The sequence below is a fragment of the Plectropomus leopardus genome, chromosome 13, assembly GCF_026936395.1.
Source record: "Plectropomus leopardus strain MGB_pleo_1.0 chromosome 13, ASM2693639v1, whole genome shotgun sequence".
NCBI classification, from domain to species: domain Eukaryota; kingdom Metazoa; phylum Chordata; class Actinopteri; order Perciformes; family Serranidae; genus Plectropomus; species Plectropomus leopardus.
In genome coordinates this window covers 4,475,494-4,496,554 of record NC_142188.1, presented here as the reverse complement: position 1 = coordinate 4,496,554, position 21,061 = coordinate 4,475,494, and the positions used below count along the sequence as shown (strand labels likewise).

Below are 21,061 nucleotides of genomic sequence, written 5' to 3'. Positions count from 1 at the left end.
ACAGCAAATATCAGATCCTTTAAGACTTCAGCAATATTGTAAAAGGTGAATTTTATTTCTGTCAAAGTCATTTTCTGGTGACTTATCTGTACTTTTAAACAAGGAGCACATGGCTTTCAGGTGTTTTAAATTATCTTATGAATAATAACGTTTTTCTCTGCTCTATTTGACAGTACTTTTGGGATATGGTAACCCCTAATTTCCAGTAGAGGGCGGTGTATTGTTTTTTATTACTACAAGCAAAAAAAAATGTAAACAAAGAAGAAGAAGTGGTCAGCTGACTCAAGTCATTTGAGCTGCATGTAGCAACATCAGGAAAACATTAATAACTGATATATGAGCAGATTATAGTCGAGCAGACTTTAATATTTTGCCACCTTGTAGCTGCATAAATTAAAGGTATATGAGCATGAAAGGTTTGTACTGCAGAGCTGGTGTGGACGATGCTGAGCCCAAGTTCGTTATTCAGGAAACGGTGAGTTTGTGTCTCATTTTTAGAATCCGAAAGAAATCTGTTATTATGTGACATTATTAGCTCAGAAAAAGCAAAGTACACCAATCTGCATGTGTGATACTGTGGCTACATTCATTATTGTGCAGAAGAGATTAAATCTGTCCATATTTGAAGATAGTAATACTACTACTACTATTCCTTATAATAATAATGTGGCACCTTAATAATATAAGATTTCTAATGTGTAGACGGATGTTTCGGTAGTGGTGTTTTGTGTATTACAGTGTTTAGAGGAGAACAGTGCTGAATGATTGACTGCTGACAACCTTCAAATGCATCTATTTTTCCTGCCTTACATGTATTTGTGTTTTCTAATGAAATCTATTGGCTTTAGTAAAAAGACTTTGGTGTGTTCAGCTGTCTGCGTCTCCCCGCTCACACCGTGTAAAGGTTTAACCCTTTAACATGTGGATCAACATCAACTCTTGCTTTCAGATGCCTTTCACAATCATTTTAACCTCTAAAACCTAAAAAAAACAAAAAAACGGTGTTACCATGTCTTTCAAAAACACAGGGAAAGCAAATTGGCAAGAAATGTCCCGCAAACTGTAAAAAATGTGTCAAAGGTGTCAAGGAATTGATTTGAAAATTAGCTGAATTTTTTTTTTAGATAAAAATGTTCAGAAAAATTATTGTTATAATTACTATAATTATATATTTGCTAAATTTTCTAACAAGTTTTTGTTAAGATGCTCGTCGCCCTCCAGTGTTTTCAAAAGAAATCAAGCCAATATGCTCAGGTTTCAAAGGGTTAAAGCACTGTTTCTCTGTGTCTGTATTCATTTTTTGTGCATTTGTGTCTCTCCAGAGTCTCCCAGAGGTTTTAGGCAGCCATGTGGTCAGAGTTCAGGTAAAGGCGTGTGGACTCAGCCCACTGGACCTCAAGGTACTTAAGTCAAAGATAAATAATCAGACAGAAGAACAGAAAGCCGCAATTCAAGACCAAAGAAACTTTCTTGTGTTGTCACTGATGAATCACTTTATTCACAGGTAGATTGATCTGGATTGATCTGGACATCAATTCAGTGATCGACGATACAACATTAATGACGCAAAATAAAAACATCAACAAAACAAAATTTAGCAATCAAAAAGCAATCATCCAGAAATCTTTAGAGATGAAAGAGTTAACTTTAAAAGCCACTCAGTCCTAAATGTCGCAATCAAATATATAGTTTATGGAGGGACTGATGTTTAAAAATACTCAAAAACTTAACTTTAACCAGTACATGTTGTAATAATGTAAAATACAATTAAAAAACTTCAAGTTCTCATTTTGTGCAGTTCATATTCTGCATGTGTCCATCCAGCTTCAGGCCTTCACTGATCTGTTGTAACACACACATTAAATACTTATCTTTCAGCTGACAGGCTGTTTGAAACTGTAGTTTTGTTTGTTAGTTTCTCAGTGATCACTGATGACTCCTCTTCTCTCTGCTCTCCGTCCTGCGCTCCAGCTGCTTGACGACGTGGGGATCCAGAGAGATTTAATTCCTGTTGGCAGAGAGGTGGCCGGGGTCGTCCTGCAAGGTTGCAAACACACCGTTTTGTGCCACATGATTGTTCAAAATAAATTCATGTGAGAAGCATTGAGTGACCTTTTGTCAGGACCACTTTAAATTTCTTAAATTTTTTCCTGCAGTGGGCGATAAGGTGTCTTTCTTCCAGCCGGAGGATGAGGTTGTAGGTAGGATTTTTTGTTATAAATCTGATCTACCTGCTGCGTATTGTTAGTGCAAGTCTATTCCACAATTTAGGGCCAACAACTCAAAGTACTCAGTCACATTTCAGTTTTGACCGGGGTCGGGAGGTGGATTTGGGGATCATAAATGTAGACAGTTGTGAATCCATGCATTGCTTTAAAAATAAAGCAATAAATCATTTTAAAATCAATTCTGTACTTTACCAGAAAAGAGGCCAGGACATATGCATCCTGCAAAAACCTTTGAAACTTTGGCAAATTGGCTTGATTCTTTCAAAAATATGAAAAAAACAAGGAGAAACAAGAGGAAATGACCCCCAAATTGGCAAGAAATTAATAAAGAAATTTAGCTAAAAAACAGCAAATACCAAACAAGACAAACAAAAACAGAGGAAAGTAAAAAAAAAAAACGAGAATACCAGAAGGAAGGTGCTTAAAAAATCCAATTCTGTGAAATAATTTTAAATATTTAATTTTGATAATCTAAATCTACTCATTTCTTGTTTGACAATTCCTGCCAAGTTGCTGCCTTTTCCCATGTTTAAAAAAATCAAGCCGATTTGCTCAGAGTTCAAAAGTTTAAATCTGATCCAGGTGTCAAATGCACGAGCCCGATCCAGATCTTTACAACAGGATGTGTTGGTGTCATGGAAACGCTGGTGTTTTTGTCCACATAGGCCGCTAAAATCACCACAACATTAAAGTACCTGTCTTTAAAAAGATTGTATGTCCTTCCACGTCTCATCAGCCTTTCCTGTCCAGGTATTCTTCCTCTGGACTCTCCCTGCTCCGGACTGTGCGATGTCATTGACATAGATGAACACTATTTAGGTAGCATGCACGCACACACAGACACACACAGACACACAGACACACACACACACACACACAAAAGGTCTCATAGCATGCACTCTGCTGCTTCAATCCAACATTATCATCAAACAAACATTTTCACAACACAGTCAAATAACACATTTTTTTAAGTCATTACCTTTGACATTTTCATCTTGTGACAAGTCAGCTCACAAAAAGGCAGCCTGGGTCACGTCCCCTTCATCTGAAAGGTCAAACTGTTGTCCACTCGACCTTCAAAGACAGCAGTGGTTTTCTGATGTGAATCCTCTGTCAGCCTTTCATCTGCACCGCGTGTACGTTAAAGTGGTGCTCACACTTTGAAAGGAGCTGAACTTTGTGTAAAAGCACCTGACGTGCACAGACGCTCTTCCAAATGTACTTTCTTGGAAGCCTTGCACAAGAAAAGACAGGAATGCTGGAAAATCATTTGAAATCAGTTTATAATACACCGTTGTTTACAGCAGAATTTTGATCATGTTGCTCAGATTTTATACACACATCTGTGTATCTGTGTCAAAGCCAAATCTTTAAACTTAAGCCACCTGAATTAATGCATGTGTGTGTGTTTCTGTTCTCCAGTTCAGAAGCCAGAGAAGCTCAGCTCGGTGTGTGTTGCCGGAGCGCTGCGTGCCGGTCTCTCTGCTTACACTGCTCTGCACACACACGCTCGCATGGCAGCCGGACACACACTCCTGGTCATGGACGGAGCCAGTGTATGTAAAAACCAGTGGTAGTTTTCTCCCCATCTTTGCAATCGTTTTCTGCCCTGCTCTCTTTTTTAAGTAGTTTCTATCTTTTTAGTCTGGCTTTTGTCTTACTATAAATATTTTATAGTAAGACAAAAGCCACTTTTATATGTTCTTGTTTTTTTCTTCATTCGAACTGTATAGCACTTTAAATTGCATTTGATTTGTTTGAGAGGTGCTATATAAACAAAAAAAAGTATTCAAAAAGTATTTCAGCATCGAAGGAGTTCAAGTAAATCTCTGTTTGCGTGATAGTAACGTCCCCGTCTCTTCTCCCTCCTCAGTCTTTCAGCCTCATGTGCATCCAGTTGGCTTGTTACCACGGAGTGAAGGTTTTAACAACATCTCACTCACCGCAAAAACACACATTCCTGGAGCAGCTTCGGCCGAGCGTAGGTACGCACGGCCAAACGTGTGACGTCTCTAGTTCACACTTTCTTTGTATCCTTGACAGTAATGTACATTTTAACCCAATCTTCTTTCAGTGTTTGTAAAATGATTTTAAATGTATTCTCTATAAAACCACAGAATGGAGCGCTTCTTTTTCATATCCTTTCATGCTCTTTTGCTTCTCTTCTACTCTTTTTTAAAAATCTTTGCTTCTTTTTCCCATCTTCCTCTGCTCTTCTCTCCCCCTTTTTTATTTTCCTCAGGTGTTCAGGAGCCTTTAGTAGGTGAGATTTTTTCTCTCTGTCTTTCTAACTGGCTTACATGCTTTCATTCCTGCTTGTCTTCTCATAACTGCATCTGCTGGCCAAATTAACATGAGCTGTAGTTTTATTGTTCTGTAGATGATGAAAACTTTTGACACATTAATCACCAAGTTAATTTCACATCACTCCTAGATAAGACCTTGTTAATGTCTAATTCTGAGTAATTGCTGTAAAAGGGAGACTGAATTTAAAATTAACCTTGAAATAAACCTAAAAACTTGCTGCCACCATGTGGGTAACATTAAAATTGCAACCACTGCAACTTAAATTAACTTTCAATTAGATATTTTTTATGCAAAAAAAAAAAAGATTGGCATTGAGACCAGTGTTCAGTTAGTAGATTCTTAAATTTTTAAATGTATTATGAACCGGACTGACTTATGCTGTGTCTTTTTGTATAAAGCTAAGGTTATTCCAGTTTATAATGACTCATCGGACCTGCTGCCGGTGGTTCTGGAGGAGACGGGAGGACTGGGAGTGGATATAGTCATAGACTCTGGAGGTAAACGCATTTTTCTTCCGATTAACATGTGAATGATTATAAAAACCGACATCAAATTTGCCAGCGTGCCTTCAGGCTTCTGCGGATCAAAACCTTCTATTAAACATCATAAAGGAACATTGTGCTGTATGTGTTTATAGTGCGTCTACATGATGAAGAGTCAGAGGAGACGAAGCTCTTCCCGCACAAACATGACATCATCAGTGTGCTGGGAGTCGGGGGTCACTGGGTCACATCCCACAAAGACCTGCAGGTGAGTCACAGCTGCACCCAACACTCATTACTTTATATCGGCTATTTAAGGATCCCTCTGCTGCAAAATCTCCCGTTAAATAGACAGAATACATATTACAGCTTAAATCTATTTCTAATAGGCTTATTTCCATAATGTTTGAAGGGAGTTTTGTTGTCCTTTGTATCACTGTTCTGTGTTTTTGTTTTGTAACAGTTGGATCCTCCAGATTGCAGACTGCTGTACTTAAAATCAGCCTCCATGTCTTTCCTCAACCACGAAGTGTGGACGGCTTCATCAGCGCAGCAAGGAAGATACCTCCGTATCCTGAGCACTCGGTGTTTAATCTAAACAGTACGCACATGATCAGGAGCATCAACTCGCTCCTTAACAGCTTTGTGTCAGATATTCTGAAGGACATTGTAGAGAAGATGGCGGCTGGAGTTCTCAGGTAACTCATCGCAAAACCACCACTTAGCAGGGTCGAAAGGGGAGTCAGACCAAACCGAGTTAAGACCATTTAGACCAAAACTGCAAATAAAGAATCACAGCTGACTGTATTCAAGATGCAAACACTGTAGTTTATCTTAAGTCAAATGCAATCTGTCGGTCTGTCTGTCTTGCTTCAATCTGTCTCTCCAGACCTCAGCCTGAGGAGGCGGTACCTCTCTATGAAGCCACAGTTGCCATGGAGACTGTCCAGCGTCACCAGAAAGAAAAGGCTGTCATCCAACTCTGAACACATTCGTCCGGGATCCACAGGAATCCTACCCTCTGGGTTTCAACTGGTTAACTTGACAAGGGAACAATTAAAAAACGTGATTTTTGTGTGTGAATTATTTTTTGGGCCTCAAACCTAAAAAATCACATTATGTGGAACGGAGGCAAACATCATGAGCTAAAACTGAGAAAAACACACTCATATTAAAACCTGAGGTCAGAGTCAGCTCTGACCAAACACTTTAAACACAACAAAAAAACCTTTGATCGGCTCCTGATGTGTGACGGTTTCATGTCACTTTAATGCGACGACTCACATTAATCTGTCTGGTCATTGTTTGTTGCATCATGTTTCTTTGAGAGTTCACAAAGCGTCATTTGATTCAATAAATACATCGGTAACGATGACTGCAATTCTTTCTTTCGTTGTAAATGCAGCAAAATTTTATATTTTGCTCATAAGGCTTTCATATTACAATGTAAATAGGAACTGCAATTTAAAGGAGCAGTGTGTAGGATTTAGTGGCACGGTTTAAATGAATAAGGAAGCTAGTAAATTAAACTTCAATGACTTCTGTCGAAGGGGTTGGATTAATGTAAGTTTTTACTTCTCATTCCTTTTCAAATATGTAAATTTCATTACATATTTGACCATTTCTTTTGCCTCTTTTTTAATTGTAGTTCCTACATTTTTGTTTGTCTGTTTTTAACATTATAATTTCTTTATTTCCTTTTGAAATGTGTTTGAAATCAATCAATCAAACCAAAACAACCCAAAGCCAAATCTATCTGTGAGGACTGCAGATTGCAAAGAGCTGAAGCTCCTCCCATGTGCCAAAACATGAACTCCCGATTAGAATTCCTTCAGTATTTACTCTTCAGGAGGTCTCTTCCTCTTGAAAACAAACAAACCTAGAGATTTAAACCGTTAAAAACACTGAATAAGCAGTTTTACGTTAAAAATAGTTTTCTGACGCTGTTTGTCTGGTCTCTGAGGTGCTGCTATGTACGGGGGCTGACGCTAAAACTCCATAGACAGACCCGCCCCCTATGTAGATAAAAATGTCTCATTCTAAGATAGAAAAATGCAAAGACTATTATTTTTAGGTAGAAACAGTAAAGAAAACATGCATATTATATTCAATTTCTGCAAATATTATGTGCCGCTAAATCCTACACGCTGGACCTTTAAGTATCTGTCATAAACCTTGTTGTATAATGGTGCAGTTTTTGTCCTCTGGACTTCTTATTAAGTCTCAAACAAAACTCCTGAATGGAACTGTACTGTAGCTCTGAATCAGAATATAAATTATTTCTTAAATTTATACTAAAAATGTCCTCACCATTTTCTGTCTGACACAAGTCCGAAAGGTTAAAAGAAGAGTTTTACAGTCATTTTAGTGCGCTGTATCTTTGACCTTCACTTGGCTTGCTGATGTCAGCATAACTGTCCCTCTCTGAGCAGACGCTCTTTCAGCATACCTGGAGTCAGATCTGTGACGCTCTGCAGGGAATGCTTTGTCAGCTGTACTGGTCCACAAGCAGAACAGGAGCCCACAGATCCTCCAGCATCTCCAGTTCAGCCAGTGAGCTTGCTTCGTGTAGCGACTCGCAGGGCACCAATCAGATGTCAGCTCACAGCGTCATCGTCAGGTTGGCTTGACAGCAGTTTATCTGACTGTCTCTGCGTGTCTCCCAGTGCCTCAAGACAGCTTCCCAGGATGCACCTCTCCTCCTGTCGCAGTGACGTGACCACGTCTAGCTGCTCTCTGACTGCCTGGTCACACTGTTGGAGGAGGCCGGAGATCTAAACACACACAGCACAGCAATTTTTAGAAAATCGGGTCATATCAGGGATCCTGCAGATCAAAACAAGGTGGATTTAAGACGATTTTTTAACGCCACTTGGAAGTAAGATTAAGACCAATTTTCTAATAACCACAATTTAAGTAAAATTATGTTTTGCCCAAATTTTTATTGTAACATAAAACATGACTTTTTTTGTGTTATCTATGTTAAATGTTGGGAAAACAACCATTTTTAGAGTGGAAGACACTGAACATATTATATTATCATAAAGGTATCTACTTGTTTTACCAACAGAGGCGGAAAATATCTGACATTTCTGGTCTGTTTTCTGGATGATTTTGTGTTTCTCATTCTGCATGTGAGATCCCACTGCTTGGATTTCAATCATGACGAGTTTAAGAAAAAGAATTTATTAAATTACTTCACAAAAAAACGAAAGATGTTACCAACTATTTTGAAATTCAATTCAGGAAAAAAGATTCATAAAATCAAACTTCCCATGTCTGAGCTTTCTGAAGAATTTTGAAAGATTAATTTAAGTCAAATTATTCCAATTTATTATGTATTAATTAATTTAAGATTAATTAATTGAATCCCTTTCAGACTTTGTAAGGACCTGTGGGGACCCTGCATACGTTGCAGGTCGAAAGTTTGATAATTGGGGGAGTGTGTGTGTGTGTGTGTGTGTGTGTGTGTGTGTGTGTGTGTGTGTGTGCGCGCGCACCTTATCCAGAGCTGTGTGTGTGTCCTGTAGTAGTCGCTGGCAGAGAGTCTTTGCTGTCTGGACGCTCCACTCTTCTCTCTCCTCACACACCATGTGGCCGAGCAACACTGCCTTCCAGTGGTGACTATGAAAACAAACACACAGCTGATAAATCATTAATATCCACACACACTTCTGACATACTGACCAATTCAGAAGGACACAAAGGTAGTTTTAGATCAGAATGAGCAAGAGGAGCTTTTCTTTTAATACTGATGCACAAATATGAACGTGTGTGTGTGTGCGTGTGTGTATGAGAGACTTACTACAGTGTCTGTGGCAGGGACAACAGTCTGAGGGCGGTCATCAGCCTCCAACTTGGACCTTCACTGGACACAGTGAGATTACTGACAGAGAAAAAGATCAGAGTTGGGAGGAAACGTTGGAGTGTCAAATTTAGACTTATTTTAGTCCAGCTCTGTGCAAAATTCAGAGATAATGCGAGGCATGGTAATTTATCTGTTTCAGCTTAGAAAACCCAATTATGTTCCAAACACAGACAAAAAATGTAATGATGGATTTCTACTCTAAATACACTCAAACAAAAAAAATTAATTGGGATGCCTTATGTGTTTTTTTGTGTCCATGAGATTAAAGGAACAGTTCACCCCTGAATCAAAAATTCATATTTTCCCTCTTACCTATCGTGCTCTTTATCAGTCGACATTGTTTTAGTGAGAGTTGCAGTGTTGGAGATATCAGCCGTAGAGGTGTCTCCCTTCTCTCCAATATAATGGAACTAGATGGTACTCTGCTTTTAGAGCTCAAAGTGCCAAAAAAACTATTTGAAAACTCAACAGCAATGTCAAATGGATTTTGAGGCGAATTATCCCTTTAAAGCTGACACAAGGCTTCCCCTTTTAGGCAAGACACACAGCATCTGCTTCCAAAATCATGACAGGAGTAACATTGATAAAAATTAATCTTACTGAAGAAAATTGTTTTCTCTGAGAAACTTCATCTTCTGATCCAAACTCCTGTCTCCTCTTAAAACCTCACAGAGGACATCTGAGGGACAACAGTGAAACCAACAAACTTCAGGTTAACTTTTCACATGACCTAAACTGTATCGATACAATATTAAACTGACCCAACAATTTCCTTCTGTGGTTCACCTGTCTCCACATAGACCACGCTGTTGGGGTTGCAGGCGGCAACAAATCCGTACTCTAGCATCAGACGCTGGTTGTCATGGGAACCGTAGTTGATAAAGGCCTGCTGGTAGCGGAGTGTCCCGGAAACACTCCTGATTTCATAACATCTTGTCACGTCATTGAAACTTGCTTTTACCTGAGAAAATACATGATCAGATTTTTTTTAACTGCATTTATTGTCTTTTTTTTAACAAATAAAGTAAAATAAGTCATTGCAAACAAGTCTGACCACCATCAACATCCATACATGCACATATATGCACAGTATGTAAAATGGCACAAAACAATAAAAAATAGTGAGTGAAAAAGAAGTGATAACGACAGTTTACCTGCACATCAGGGCGATGGTTGAGCAGGTCCAGAAAGGGAGCTAAAGCGTAATCGTTCTGTCCAAACAGGAAGTTGTTGGATGGGTGGGACATGAAGACAGAGCGTGTGTTGACACTACACCACGCCCACCTGGAGGAGGACAAACCAACAGTCCAACAAACTTTAGCCCGGGAAGATTTTCATTGCCATAAAAAAAAACAAAAAAACAGTTTGTTCTGTGATTTATCATTAACACTTAAATACCTGAGCAAATTGGCTTAACTGCTATTTGCGAAAAAAAAAATCAAGAAATTAGTAAATAAGTTGAAAATTACCTTAAAATAAGTAAAAAAAAAAAAAAAAAAAAAAAAGAGAAAAACCTACAGAAAAAAAGACCTCAGTGTTAAAAAAAAAATCTGTTTTTTTTTCTGTAAAATAATTTTAAAGACAGAAACATCGGACATTTTCCCTCATTTTTTGATAATATCAAAAAATCTGTAATTTCCTTGTCATCTTTTTAATATTTTTTTTACAGTTAACAGGATATTTCTTGCCAAGTTGCTACTTTTGAAAGAAATCAAAGCCGTTTTTTGGTTTTGCGGGGTTTAAATGCTCATGAAAGGAGTCTGACTGATGTTGATCCAGGTGTTTAAGGATTAAAAAGGTAACAAATGTACATCAAAATAAATAACATACCACTGAGAAGAAAATGGAACTTTGCACGCCTGTCAAGATTATGTAACGGCTTAAATTTTACTTTTGCATGTGTGTGTGTGTGTGTGTGTGTGTTAACATGATCACACCTCAGTGCTTCATATGTCAACACCTCCTCCACGGGCTGATTCAGGATTGGCTGCAGGGATCTGGATCAAGAACAGATCACTTACATTTTAGGATGATTAAAACATTGTTAATTATATGTGTCTTTTGAAGTATTTCACTTGTTGGGATGTATATTTAAAGCCTCAGGTTTATACTTGCATATCAAAATAAAAATAAATAATGCAACATAACATGGACAACTATCATCAAAATGCAGAGAGTCAGAACGCCACAAAATCTACAAATCTACAAGAAATGTTATGTAATGTGCAAGTAAACTCTGCCGTACAAGTTGTAATCTGTTCACATCTCTCCACGTAACCTGAATAACCGGCTCCAGGCTGCTGTTTGCGGCACTAACCTGAAAAAGTCTCGATTAACAGAGTGCAATTCTCGCACCACCTCCCTCTGCTCTGAAGCCCGTCTCCGCACACTGCCGGGCAGAGCGGCCATGACCTCATCGCTAAAATATGCGGGGCAGGTGTAAGAGGTGGGCAGCACGTCAATGTACGGGAACCAATCAGAGGCCTCGCCTCGGTGCCGTTCACACACGAGGAAGACACACAGCGCCAGCAGGGGAGAGAGGCGGGGCTTCCAGCTGGGGAGACAAAAATAATAACAGTTTGGGTCAATAAAGTGGTGCAGGAATGAGTCCTAAAAAAAAAAATCAAATGTGAGTTAAAATTGTTGCATTTTGCTTCCCTCGTCTTAATGTTAATGGGTTCATTGGTTGGAAGCCCGAAATAAGGTCTTAAGAGACTTTCACTTTTTGCTGACCAACATAAAATGTCACTAAATATCCCACTCCTAAGTTTTGAAGCTTCTATGTGTCTCTAGAAAGGTGATGGCTTAAAAGTGGCTAAAGGAGACTACAGAACGTCATCACAACGAACAAAGCTGCAATAATCCTCCCAACTTAATACTGCTGCTACCAGGTTAAGTCTGCTGTCAATAATTAACATGTACAGCAACCCCGTGTTTTCATTAAGATTTATGCTGCATATTTCATATTACGTTGTTTTTGTTGAGTTACGTCTGTATGTGTGAACTCCTCACATTTCCGTAGCATTTTGTAAAATGTATTTTCCATCTGTCCTGTTTGATAATTGAAAAAACAATAAACAGACGTTAAAAAAAAGAGAAATCCCACGGGCTTTTTGTCGTGGGAACCAATCAGACACTAACTTCTCTTGGCATCTTTATGCACATTTGCAGTGTTATTTATTCACATGTTCTTTACGCTTTTACTTACCGTGTTTTACCTGACTGTTTTGTTAAAATGCAATTCAGTACGAAACAAACTGCACCCTGATAACACACTGCAGCTTTAAAGAAGTGGCTCTGACCACTGCTTTATCCGGCCATATTCTGATATTTTGAATTGTTTCACTTGTATATGAATGTGTGTGCGTGTGTTTGTGCGTGTGTCTACCTCTTGATATACTGTCCCATGTGGCTGTCCAGAACAGTTGCGGTTGTGAGGAGACAGGACTCTGGTAGAGAAATGAGCAGCTGGCCAGGCTGACACACGAACAGAGACAGATAACGAGAAAACTGCAACTCTCAAAAATTATGAGCAAAAAAAACTTTGATAAAAAAGAATAATTGAAATAAAAGCAGCTAAGTTATAACACGATCGCCTGACCCAATGTGATTTTTAATCACCTTCTTTAAACTTTATATTGTATTGGGTTGTATATAAAGTTTGGGAAGTTGTTTATATAAAAAGGGAATGTACCAACATGTGATATTTAAATTTAAGTGGCTTTTATATTTCTTTTATTGAGATTATTGTTTGGGTTTTGTATATTCCTTGTTATTTTTCTTTTGTTTTTGTTCAATGCACAAAATAAAGATTATTTCAAAATTCATTCAAAAGTATGTTCTGTTTTATGTACATTATTTTGCCTCAATGGAGATCTAGTTATCATTGAGATAGTTATAAATACATGTAAGTGCACACCACAGGAAAGGTGCATCATGGAGTTTGTTAACAGAGAAAAATATTAAATAGCTCTAGAAAAGTGAGTGTTTTCTATGACAGACATTGAAGTAAATAGAAACTGTAGATGCAAGTTATTATTATTGTGTTGTAGTTTATCCAGTCAGATGCACTGATTCGTGTTGGCAGACTTACTTTGATGGTCTTGAGAGCTTGCAGTCCTCTACCGGTGTCTGCATGAGAAACAACAAACACAAACACACACGTTAAAGTCTGCACTTCAATGAAGTTATCACACACAGTGCAGTGAGAGCTTTATCTAATCGTCTCTACTAAAGTAGAATAAAGTAGGACATCAGAGAGGTACCAGGAAAGAGGGCTGGCTGCAGCAGCGTTGAGGTGAATCCCCGTTGGTGAAGAAACTTCATCAGTCTCACATACTGCAGCTGGTGACACAGAGAAACTGCAGAGAGACACAAACTGGCGATGAGAGAGTTCAGGAGAGAGATCTGTCTATGCTGAAGCATCATTTAAAAAAAGGAAAAGCTGCAGATTATACTCGACTGGACGGCGCTGTCTTGTTTCTGCCTCCTCCTCCTCGCAGTTCGTCCAGCCTGGTGACTGCGACGCCTCATGATCCCACCTGGACCAAACACACACAATCACACAAAAAAGACGCTCAGAGTCATGGAAAACCAACCTCACAGCATTACCAAACTCTCTGCAGCATTTGGGGACTTTTTGTGGCTGTGGAGTGAAAATGAACATCCTCACTATCACAGATGCAAACTCCTCACAAGATTAACAAGTCTGTCTTAAACATGTCAAACTATTAATGTGGTATTTAATAAAACTGTGTATATTCGTGTAATAATCAAACTCTGCCTATTTGTGTGTACTTATCATCAAAGTTAAACTACAGCTACATACATTACAAACATATACAGAGAGCGATAAACATGAAATACTTAGATATTATTGTCATCTGTTTTCTCGATGCTGCACCGCGGATCCATCGTGGGTTCCTCCTTAACCCACGTGGTTTACTTGTTTTTCCGGGTATGCGCACAGACACTGCGCAGCAAACCTCGAGCTTTCCTCCCTTTTTTTGTCCATTTTTCCTGCACGGACCTTCACTCCTCTCCTCACTGCACCACCGAGAGACCTGCACGAAGTAAGGAGCCCGCATTTCTCCTCATATAGATAGATAACAACTTGAAAACATAAAAAACAATACTTATTATCGGCATTTGATTGCATTTTCTTCTAACTGGCATTTGCTCACGTTAGCCAGTTATCGTTATGTAACTCAAACGTATTCAGGTGAAAGGTCCTCTGTTAAAGCTGAAATGTATAACAAACTCGTAACTAATATCTTGAATTGCGACTTCTAACGTTACAGTTTTATTTGCAACATAGTTGCATTTGGTTGCAATGTATACATACATCGTATTTTTTAAAGACCAGTTTGCATGTAAAGATAGAAGTTTGTATTTGTGCGGGTGGCATGACTGTGCGTTTTTTTAACAACTATGTGGCCATTGTTAAAGCTAATGTAGAGATTTTAAGATGAAAATGTTGTTTTTATATAGTAACTTCCCGCAATAAGCGTCTTATATCTGATTAAAAAGTGTTTTAGGATCAATAATACTGTCAATACAGTGTTTGGTTTCTTAATTCCAGTTATAATGGGTTAAAAGCTATATAAAGAAAAATTCTCGGTCTCTGAAATTGTCACCATGACTCAGCAAATTTGATCTCTTCTCGGTCTCTTTATGGACATACATCATTCATTTTTGTAAAACCAGTTTGCATGTAACGATATAAGTTTCAGGGGTAAAGGTCATAAGACGTCTTGAGCGGGTGGCATGACTGTGCGTTTTTTTAAAATTATTTTTTATTTTATTTTACTATTATTAGGCCATTATTATTGATAAGGTAGAGATTTTAAATGTGTTATAATCCATCTCATGTTACAATATAAAGCGATTTTTTTTAACATTATCATATTTTAACTTACCACTATAAATGTCTTATATCTGATTAAAAGTGTTTTTATGATCAATACTATGAATTCAATGTTTGGTTTCTTAATTCCAGTTATAATCGGTTACAAACAATTTAAAGAACAATTTTTAAAAAGTGCTCTCTGTCTCTGAAATTGCCACCATGACTCAGCAAATATTTTCTCCATCTCCTGCATGTCTGATAAAATTATTGACTCATTTTCTTATTGTTTGGATAGTTGTTTAAACACACACACACACACACACAGTTTTCTGTGCTGAGAAGGTGGGAACTTAGAGTTTGTTTTTTCATTGTAAATTATTAATTTAATATGTGACTTAATTGACTGATGTCTCTCCTTGGACAGATCATGTCCACCAAGGTTGCCATCGTAACAGGCAGTAACAAGGGCATCGGCCTGGCCATCGTCCGAGCGCTCTGTAAGAGCTACCAAGGAGACGTTTACCTCACCTCCAGAGACGTGTAGGTACCTGGAAACACCTGGATCAGGCTGGTGTTTTGACCTCAACATAATGCAGCGTCATCAACTGACAAGTGTCTTTGTTTTGTCTTTCTGTGTATTTATTTAACTCTTTGAAGCCTGGATCGATATCACTTTTCTTGTGCTGCGTGCAGAAACCTTTCACAGAAACCTTTGAACCTTTAGCAAATTAGTGTTGATATCTTCCTCTGAAACGTTGGGGAAAAAAGGCATTGAGCAACTTTGCATGAAATGTCTCACAAATTGCAAGATTTTATAGATTTAGAATTGTGTTTCTTAAAATGCTAGGGAAAAATGTCCAAATGTCCAAAAATTGTAGTTATCATAATTTTTAAAATTCAGGTCTGGATCTTTTTTCTTTTTGTTTTTTTTTATTTTATTTTTTGGTAACTAATTTTCAAGTATTGTTTGTAAAATTTTACTATTTTTTTTGATCATTTTTAGGTCATTTCTTCTTAAGTTGGTTATTGCTGTCTCCTTGTTTTTTTTTTTTTTTAAAGAAACTGAGTCAGTTTGCTCAGGTTTTAAAACGTTAAAGTCCTCCTCAAAAAGCTCTTTTTTTATGTAAAAGCCTCTACAACAGGGAAACATGACAATTGAAAAAGGACAACAATTTCACTTATATTGTGGGAAATTATTATTCTATGGAAAAGAAGAGGCAGTCTGCACACTAAAAGGTTTTGCACACCAAACACATCTTTTGTGTGCAACATTTCAACCTGCAAGATTTTTAGCTAAGCAGACATTTATGTTATATCAGAATATTACTCCTATTAATTTACTATGTACAGAGAAAACAGTTTTTTAAAAAGAGAACCTCATGTGGAAAAACCAAAGCTGTAACCTTTAAGCACTTAAAAAACTTGCCCCAGGTTTCCCCAACACACCTGTGTCTTAAAAGAATAAAGTAAAACAAACTGAGACGTTTTGCTCGTTTTGCAGCGGTCGTGGTGAGGCAGCGGTGAAGAATCTGGGTGAAGAGGGACTGAAGCCGCTGTTTCATCAGCTGGACATCAACGACCTGAACAGCATCACCGCCGCCGCTGCTTTCTTTAAACAGAAGTATGGAGGAGTGGACGTCCTCGTCAACAATGCTGGGATAGCATTCAAACGTAGGATTAAGATTTTATTAAAGCAAATACGTTTGGTGAAACACTAAAAAACTTGACTTAATGCATTTGAGATGGTAGTGTAAATGCATGAAAAAAACATCAGTGGTGCATCTCATAAGAGAAATTATTTTGATACTACATATTTAAGTTTGCAAGCTTGTTTTACTGACTCACTCATTGAGATAAGAAATGGCATAAATTGACCTCACTGTTGTTGTTTGGAGTTGCGACTATGAATATGAACAATGACTTCATCTCCTTCTCTCTACGCCTCTTTCTCTTCAGATGCAGACACAACTCCATTTGCCACCCAGGCCGAGGTGACCCTCAAGACAAACTTCTTCGCCACCAGAGACATGTTGACTCACTTCCTGCCGCTCATCAAAGCTGGAGGTGACTAAGTCTACTGTCCAGCCTGTGCACGTCACATTTTTTGCACCCTCACATTCTTTTCCAGGTAGATGTGCAGCAGGTGCGCTTAAAAGCCAGAGCGACGGTGTTATACTGCACAAATGTTCCCAAGCAGCTGTTTCTCAGGGCCAAACATTTGACCTTTTGTTTTTTAAAAGCGATGAATACGTTGACATGCTGTGAGACACACAGAGTGTTTTAATAAGCAGTTAAAGGCTTTAAACATCGTCTTTGTGTGTGTGTTTTAGGTCGAGTGGTAAACGTCTCCAGTTTCGTCGGCTCCCGCACTCTGAACCAGTGCAGCCCGGCTCTCCAGCAGCGTTTCCGCAGCGAGGACATCACCGAGGAGGAGCTGGAGGGACTGATGCAGCGGTTCGTCGACCAGACCAAGAAGGACGAGCACAAGAAGGGCGGCTGGCCCGAAACGGCGTACGGCGTGTCCAAGTGTGGACTGACGGTATGACCCATCAGTGTCTGTCTCATCTGTGGAGCTGCAACACAAATTTACAGAAATTAAAATGGAAAAAAATTGGTGGAGTTTATTTGAGAAATGCTTCTCTAATGTCATATTTCCTTTTACAGAGACATTAAATATGTTTGTCTGTGTGTATTTCAGACCCTGTCCATGATCCACGCTCGTCGTCTGTCCAAGGAGAGACCAAATGACGGGGTAATGACGAAATTAAACAGCTTTTAAACATCTTTGAACTACTCTGAACCACTTTTCATAATAGACAAAGAATTAGAAATAATGCTAAATGTTCATCGTACGCTCGAGAAGCGTTTGAGGTATTGTTTTTGTACTTTTTCCTATTTGTCTCAACAACAAATTTTCTTTAACAACTAAATGAATGGGAGGAATATTTATGACAGCTCTGGGTTGTGTAAGTATTATTAAAGGCAGAAAACAGTTTAAAATACATAATCACAACCCAAACGGTAACTCTGTGTCTGCGTTCACAAGTCTGTTAAGTTGCAGTTGCTAAATGCAACGTCATTATTAAAGCTTTAATTTAACAAAACAATGGGGGATTTTTATTGTGAAGGATCTGTTGGAATTAAAGTGTTTATCATCAAATTACTGGCAATTTGTTAGCAGCTTTACTTTGTTAAAGACAAGCCTTCTGGTATATCAGGGACGAAAGTAAAGGCAGAAACAGCCTTGTCTAAAATTAATTTGTCACCAGAGACAAATGAAGGATTTTATACACAAAATCATCAGATTATCAGTTTTTTTGCTTATGTTTTAAATGAAAGTCTCACTTCTAGCACAATATTTTGGGGTTTTCCATTTGTCATCCCATTCCTGTGAGGCTGATATCTTAAGAACAACTAGAAGAAATTTATTTAAATTTGGCTCAAACGTTCACTTGGATACAAGGATGAACTAGATTTTGGTGGTCAAAAGTCACTGTGACCTTACAGAACACGTGTTTTAGGCCATAACTCAAGAATTCATGGTTGCATTTCTTGTTTTTCACAGATCTTGCTGAACGCCTGCTGTCCAGGCTGGGTGCGCACCGACATGGCCGGTGACAAGGCCCCCAAGTCACCAGACGAGGGCGCTATCACTCCGGTGTACCTGGCACTGCTGCCGCCGGGAGCTACAGGTCCTCACGGGAAGTTTGTCTCCGATAAAGAAGTTCAGCCGTGGTGAAAGGGTTAAAGGGACCTGCGAGTGTGTTTGTGTGTTGTCAGTGTTTCAACATCACCATTAATTTGCCAAAAAACTTCCCTACAAAATACTTTTCCAAAAAGGTACATAGTCCGACATTTGAAAGATTTGCCGCAAGCATCATACAGTCGAGTAACACAGAGAGGATTAACCAAACGTTAAATGGGCATTAAACCAAAATAACTCTCATTTCAGGGAACACTGACATGATACAATATGAATGTGTGAATCTGCTACAGGCAACAGTAATCATGCATCAATCTGTATAAGTGATGGCTAATCACTGTATTTTTTATAACACTTCATTTGATCATTTGCTTCAGTAGGGACTGTACTTTACTCATCAGAGCATAGGGGTGGCTGAGGGTTGTGCATTTTTTTTATTATTATGATCCTTCCTGTGAGAATATTTTTTCTTGAGCCTCCTTGAGTTACTGAGGAAAAAATGGACGACCCGTTCAGTATCATAAATAACCATATTTCACAGTTTCTGGCCATGGTAAGTGGTGTGAGTTTGGAGATTTTAACAAAAAATGCCCTTCAATTCCCACTGTTTTTGTGGCGCCCTTGTTTTGCATCACCCCTCCCCTCTCATAAATAAGGGACAGTCCCCAGTATAACCATTTGTATATATATTTTTTACAATGGAAAGTAAAAATTTGCCTTAACTGGATGAAATGGATTCAGTGTTGTGAAATCAAAGAAAATAAAATGCTTTTCTGGCAATATCTTCTGCAACATGGTGTTTTTTATTGAGACGTCACAGACTTTTTATGTGAAATATAACAATTATATTGTTAAATATTTTGTCAAAATGTTAATTAACAGAAACAACATCAGAACAGGACAATACACAAACGGACATTACATTTTATTAATTTAGATTTTTTTAAATATATATTTTTTATTAAATATAATTTGACAAGCAAAAGGGAATTTGGTGTCTCTGAAATATGAGACCTGAGTTATAAAACAATCAGGGGAAAGACAAAACTATTTCCACAGTTTGATTCATCCCTTTTCTTGGATTTAGACATCTTACTTCTGCTTTTGTGAGTATTTAAGTACAAAAGGCTCCAACAAAAGCAGAAGTAAGATGTACTTGCTGGTGAAATGTCTGAAACGCAAACTTCTGGAAAGAAAAATAATAAATAAGTCACATTTTTAATTTTAAATATTGCATATTTTAATAACATATTTCCTTTGGTAACTTGTATTCTTTGTTTGCAAGAGACAGATTCATTGAGCTGTGGTGACACCTGGTGGTCAAGGTGTGCATCTCATTAGAGAATAGATTTGTATTGCAGACATTTTTATATTGAGAGAGAAAAGCACAAACTGGGATGTTACATGTGCATTGAAAAGTATCAGATGTGTTCATTTCTTATAAAAAACAGATAGAAAGGTGAAGTTGATTGCCTTTGATTTGCAGTATCTGGCAGGCACAGAGCATTTCCTATTTATAGACACGTTTATGGAGAGAGATAACGACACACACACAACCAACAATAAATGGCAGTCTCCCTGGAGAGATATTAATAGAGCTGACATGTGACACAAACGTGACTTTGTTTATGAGAAACGTGTGTTTATGTGTCGCTGAGTGGGTTTGATCTACAGCAGCTGCAGACTGAGAGAAACATGCAATAAACCCCAGGATTCATCTGAAGTCAGGTGTCACTGTCACTAAACATCTTTTCTTCTTCTCCCTCATCTTCTCCTCCTCCTCCTCCTCCTTCTTCCTCTCTTACTTTTTCCTCCTCCTTCTCCCTTTACATCTTTTTCTTCTGCCTTTTCCCCTCCTTCTACTCCTCCTTTTTCTTAGTTGAACAGTGTTGTAATTAGTGCTTGTGGACATGTTTTTAATAAAGGAGGTCTAAAAGTCAGAAGTATTAACATTTTTTCTCCTTCTTTTGCTTCTTCCTTTTCCCCCTTTTGTCAAAAAAAACAAAACAAATATAAAACACGGGTTGTTCAGCATTTGAGATAAATGAATGAAAATAAAAATACAGAGTTGAATATAGACATTTAAACAAAAGAGGGGTGTTTCTGGGAAATATACATTTACTACTTGTTGCAGATTTCCCCAAATTCAGTTTCATGAAGCCTCACTAAAGAGGTAATTCTTTAATTTCTAACAAATTACAAAAATAACAAAAAATTTATGGTACTGGTTGGCTTCCTGGGAGCCACACTTCCTCCAGCCGAGCCCTCCGCAGTCTCAAATTGAATTTTAATAATATAGAAATATGAATAAATATTAACCTTGGTGTCCTTAACTGCAGCTACAGCGCTCCTTTCATTGTTATTTCTTTGCAAGCTCAAATGATCAGAGGAGGCATGAAATATCACTTTAACAGATTCACTTATTTCACTGCAGCCAAATGTCACTTACTCATTTCCCTGAGGTGTTTTGTATCATCTCCATACACATGCATGTGCACATGGATTTTACACCTTTCTCCATCACATTATTATGTAATCCAAATTTCAGAGCTCTTATTAATGCAAAGCAAAACAGAGCAGAAAATCTCATTCAGGTGGAGGTTCCTATTGTTTCATACTGTACCA

At 38.1% G+C, this 21,061-nt stretch overlaps 3 protein-coding genes across 6 annotated transcripts; 2 read left to right on the top strand and 1 right to left on the bottom strand.

Annotated features, from left to right (window-relative positions):
- Nucleotides 1-248: 248 nt before the first annotated feature.
- Nucleotides 249-6,392, top strand: cryzl1 (crystallin, zeta (quinone reductase)-like 1). Of its 2 annotated transcripts, XM_042502303.2 has the most exons (13): nucleotides 249-475; nucleotides 1,323-1,400; nucleotides 1,972-2,044; nucleotides 2,157-2,201; nucleotides 2,979-3,047; nucleotides 3,651-3,784; nucleotides 4,102-4,213; nucleotides 4,471-4,491; nucleotides 4,934-5,032; nucleotides 5,173-5,285; nucleotides 5,481-5,586; nucleotides 5,670-5,715; nucleotides 5,907-6,392. In XM_042502303.2, the coding sequence occupies exons 1-13, from the start codon at nucleotides 404-406 to the stop codon at nucleotides 6,001-6,003; spliced, it is 1,065 nt and encodes a 354-aa protein (XP_042358237.2). In that variant the 5' UTR covers nucleotides 249-403; the 3' UTR covers nucleotides 6,004-6,392. The 2 variants fall into 2 exon arrangements, with proteins under 2 accessions (XP_042358237.2, XP_042358238.2); XM_042502304.2 differs by lacking the exon at nucleotides 4,471-4,491.
- On the bottom strand, nucleotides 1,637-13,852 carry setd4 (SET domain containing 4). 3 transcript variants are annotated; one of them, XR_015778376.1, is made up of 16 exons: nucleotides 13,752-13,852; nucleotides 13,343-13,426; nucleotides 13,151-13,246; nucleotides 12,979-13,016; nucleotides 12,274-12,362; nucleotides 11,203-11,439; nucleotides 10,823-10,882; nucleotides 10,040-10,169; nucleotides 9,672-9,846; nucleotides 9,486-9,564; nucleotides 8,823-8,903; nucleotides 8,518-8,641; nucleotides 7,467-7,791; nucleotides 3,208-3,302; nucleotides 2,924-3,039; nucleotides 1,637-2,037 (listed from the first exon to the last, which is right to left on the bottom strand). XR_015778376.1 is itself a non-coding variant. In XM_042502302.2 (13 exons), the coding sequence occupies exons 2-13, from the start codon at nucleotides 13,416-13,418 to the stop codon at nucleotides 7,615-7,617; spliced, it is 1,362 nt and encodes a 453-aa protein (XP_042358236.2). In that variant the 5' UTR covers nucleotides 13,419-13,426; nucleotides 13,752-13,852; the 3' UTR covers nucleotides 6,260-7,614. The 3 variants fall into 3 exon arrangements, 1 of the variants encoding a protein (XP_042358236.2); XR_015778377.1 differs by lacking the exons at nucleotides 1,637-2,037; nucleotides 2,924-3,039; nucleotides 3,208-3,302 and adding an exon at nucleotides 3,320-3,462; XM_042502302.2 differs by lacking the exons at nucleotides 1,637-2,037; nucleotides 2,924-3,039; nucleotides 3,208-3,302 and having other exon boundaries at nucleotides 6,260-7,791.
- cbr1 (carbonyl reductase 1) lies at nucleotides 13,849-19,228 on the top strand. Its single transcript, XM_042501958.2, has 7 exons — nucleotides 13,849-13,957; nucleotides 15,158-15,273; nucleotides 16,235-16,404; nucleotides 16,690-16,797; nucleotides 17,064-17,272; nucleotides 17,432-17,485; nucleotides 18,299-19,228. The coding sequence occupies exons 2-7, from the start codon at nucleotides 15,161-15,163 to the stop codon at nucleotides 18,470-18,472; spliced, it is 828 nt and encodes a 275-aa protein (XP_042357892.2). The 5' UTR covers nucleotides 13,849-13,957; nucleotides 15,158-15,160; the 3' UTR covers nucleotides 18,473-19,228.
- The last annotated feature ends 1,833 nt before the right edge of the window (nucleotides 19,229-21,061 follow it).

What these genes read in the sequence shown, in the direction of transcription:
- setd4 (XM_042502302.2), bottom strand. Translation starts at nt 13,418, where the DNA reads ATGAGGCGTCGCAGTCACCAGGCTGGACGAACTGCGAGGAGGAGGAGG. An exon ending in TTGACATATGAAGCACTGAG is followed by an intron (nt 10,170 to 10,822) that starts GTGTGATCATGT and finishes GTCCTCCTCCAG; the next exon opens with GTGGGCGTGGTGTAGTGTCA. An exon ending in ACCATCGCCCTGATGTGCAG is followed by an intron (nt 9,847 to 10,039) that starts GTAAACTGTCGT and finishes GTATTTTCTCAG; the next exon opens with GTAAAAGCAAGTTTCAATGA.
- cbr1 (XM_042501958.2), top strand. Translation starts at nt 15,161, where the DNA reads ATGTCCACCAAGGTTGCCATCGTAACAGGCAGTAACAAGGGCATCGGC. An exon ending in TACCTCACCTCCAGAGACGT is followed by an intron (nt 15,274 to 16,234) that starts GTAGGTACCTGG and finishes CTCGTTTTGCAG; the next exon opens with CGGTCGTGGTGAGGCAGCGG. An exon ending in TGCTGGGATAGCATTCAAAC is followed by an intron (nt 16,405 to 16,689) that starts GTAGGATTAAGA and finishes CTTTCTCTTCAG; the next exon opens with ATGCAGACACAACTCCATTT.
- cryzl1 (XM_042502303.2), top strand. Translation starts at nt 404, where the DNA reads ATGAGCATGAAAGGTTTGTACTGCAGAGCTGGTGTGGACGATGCTGAG. An exon ending in GGCCGGGGTCGTCCTGCAAG is followed by an intron (nt 2,045 to 2,156) that starts GTTGCAAACACA and finishes TTTTTCCTGCAG; the next exon opens with TGGGCGATAAGGTGTCTTTC. An exon ending in GCCGGAGGATGAGGTTGTAG is followed by an intron (nt 2,202 to 2,978) that starts GTAGGATTTTTT and finishes TTTCCTGTCCAG; the next exon opens with GTATTCTTCCTCTGGACTCT.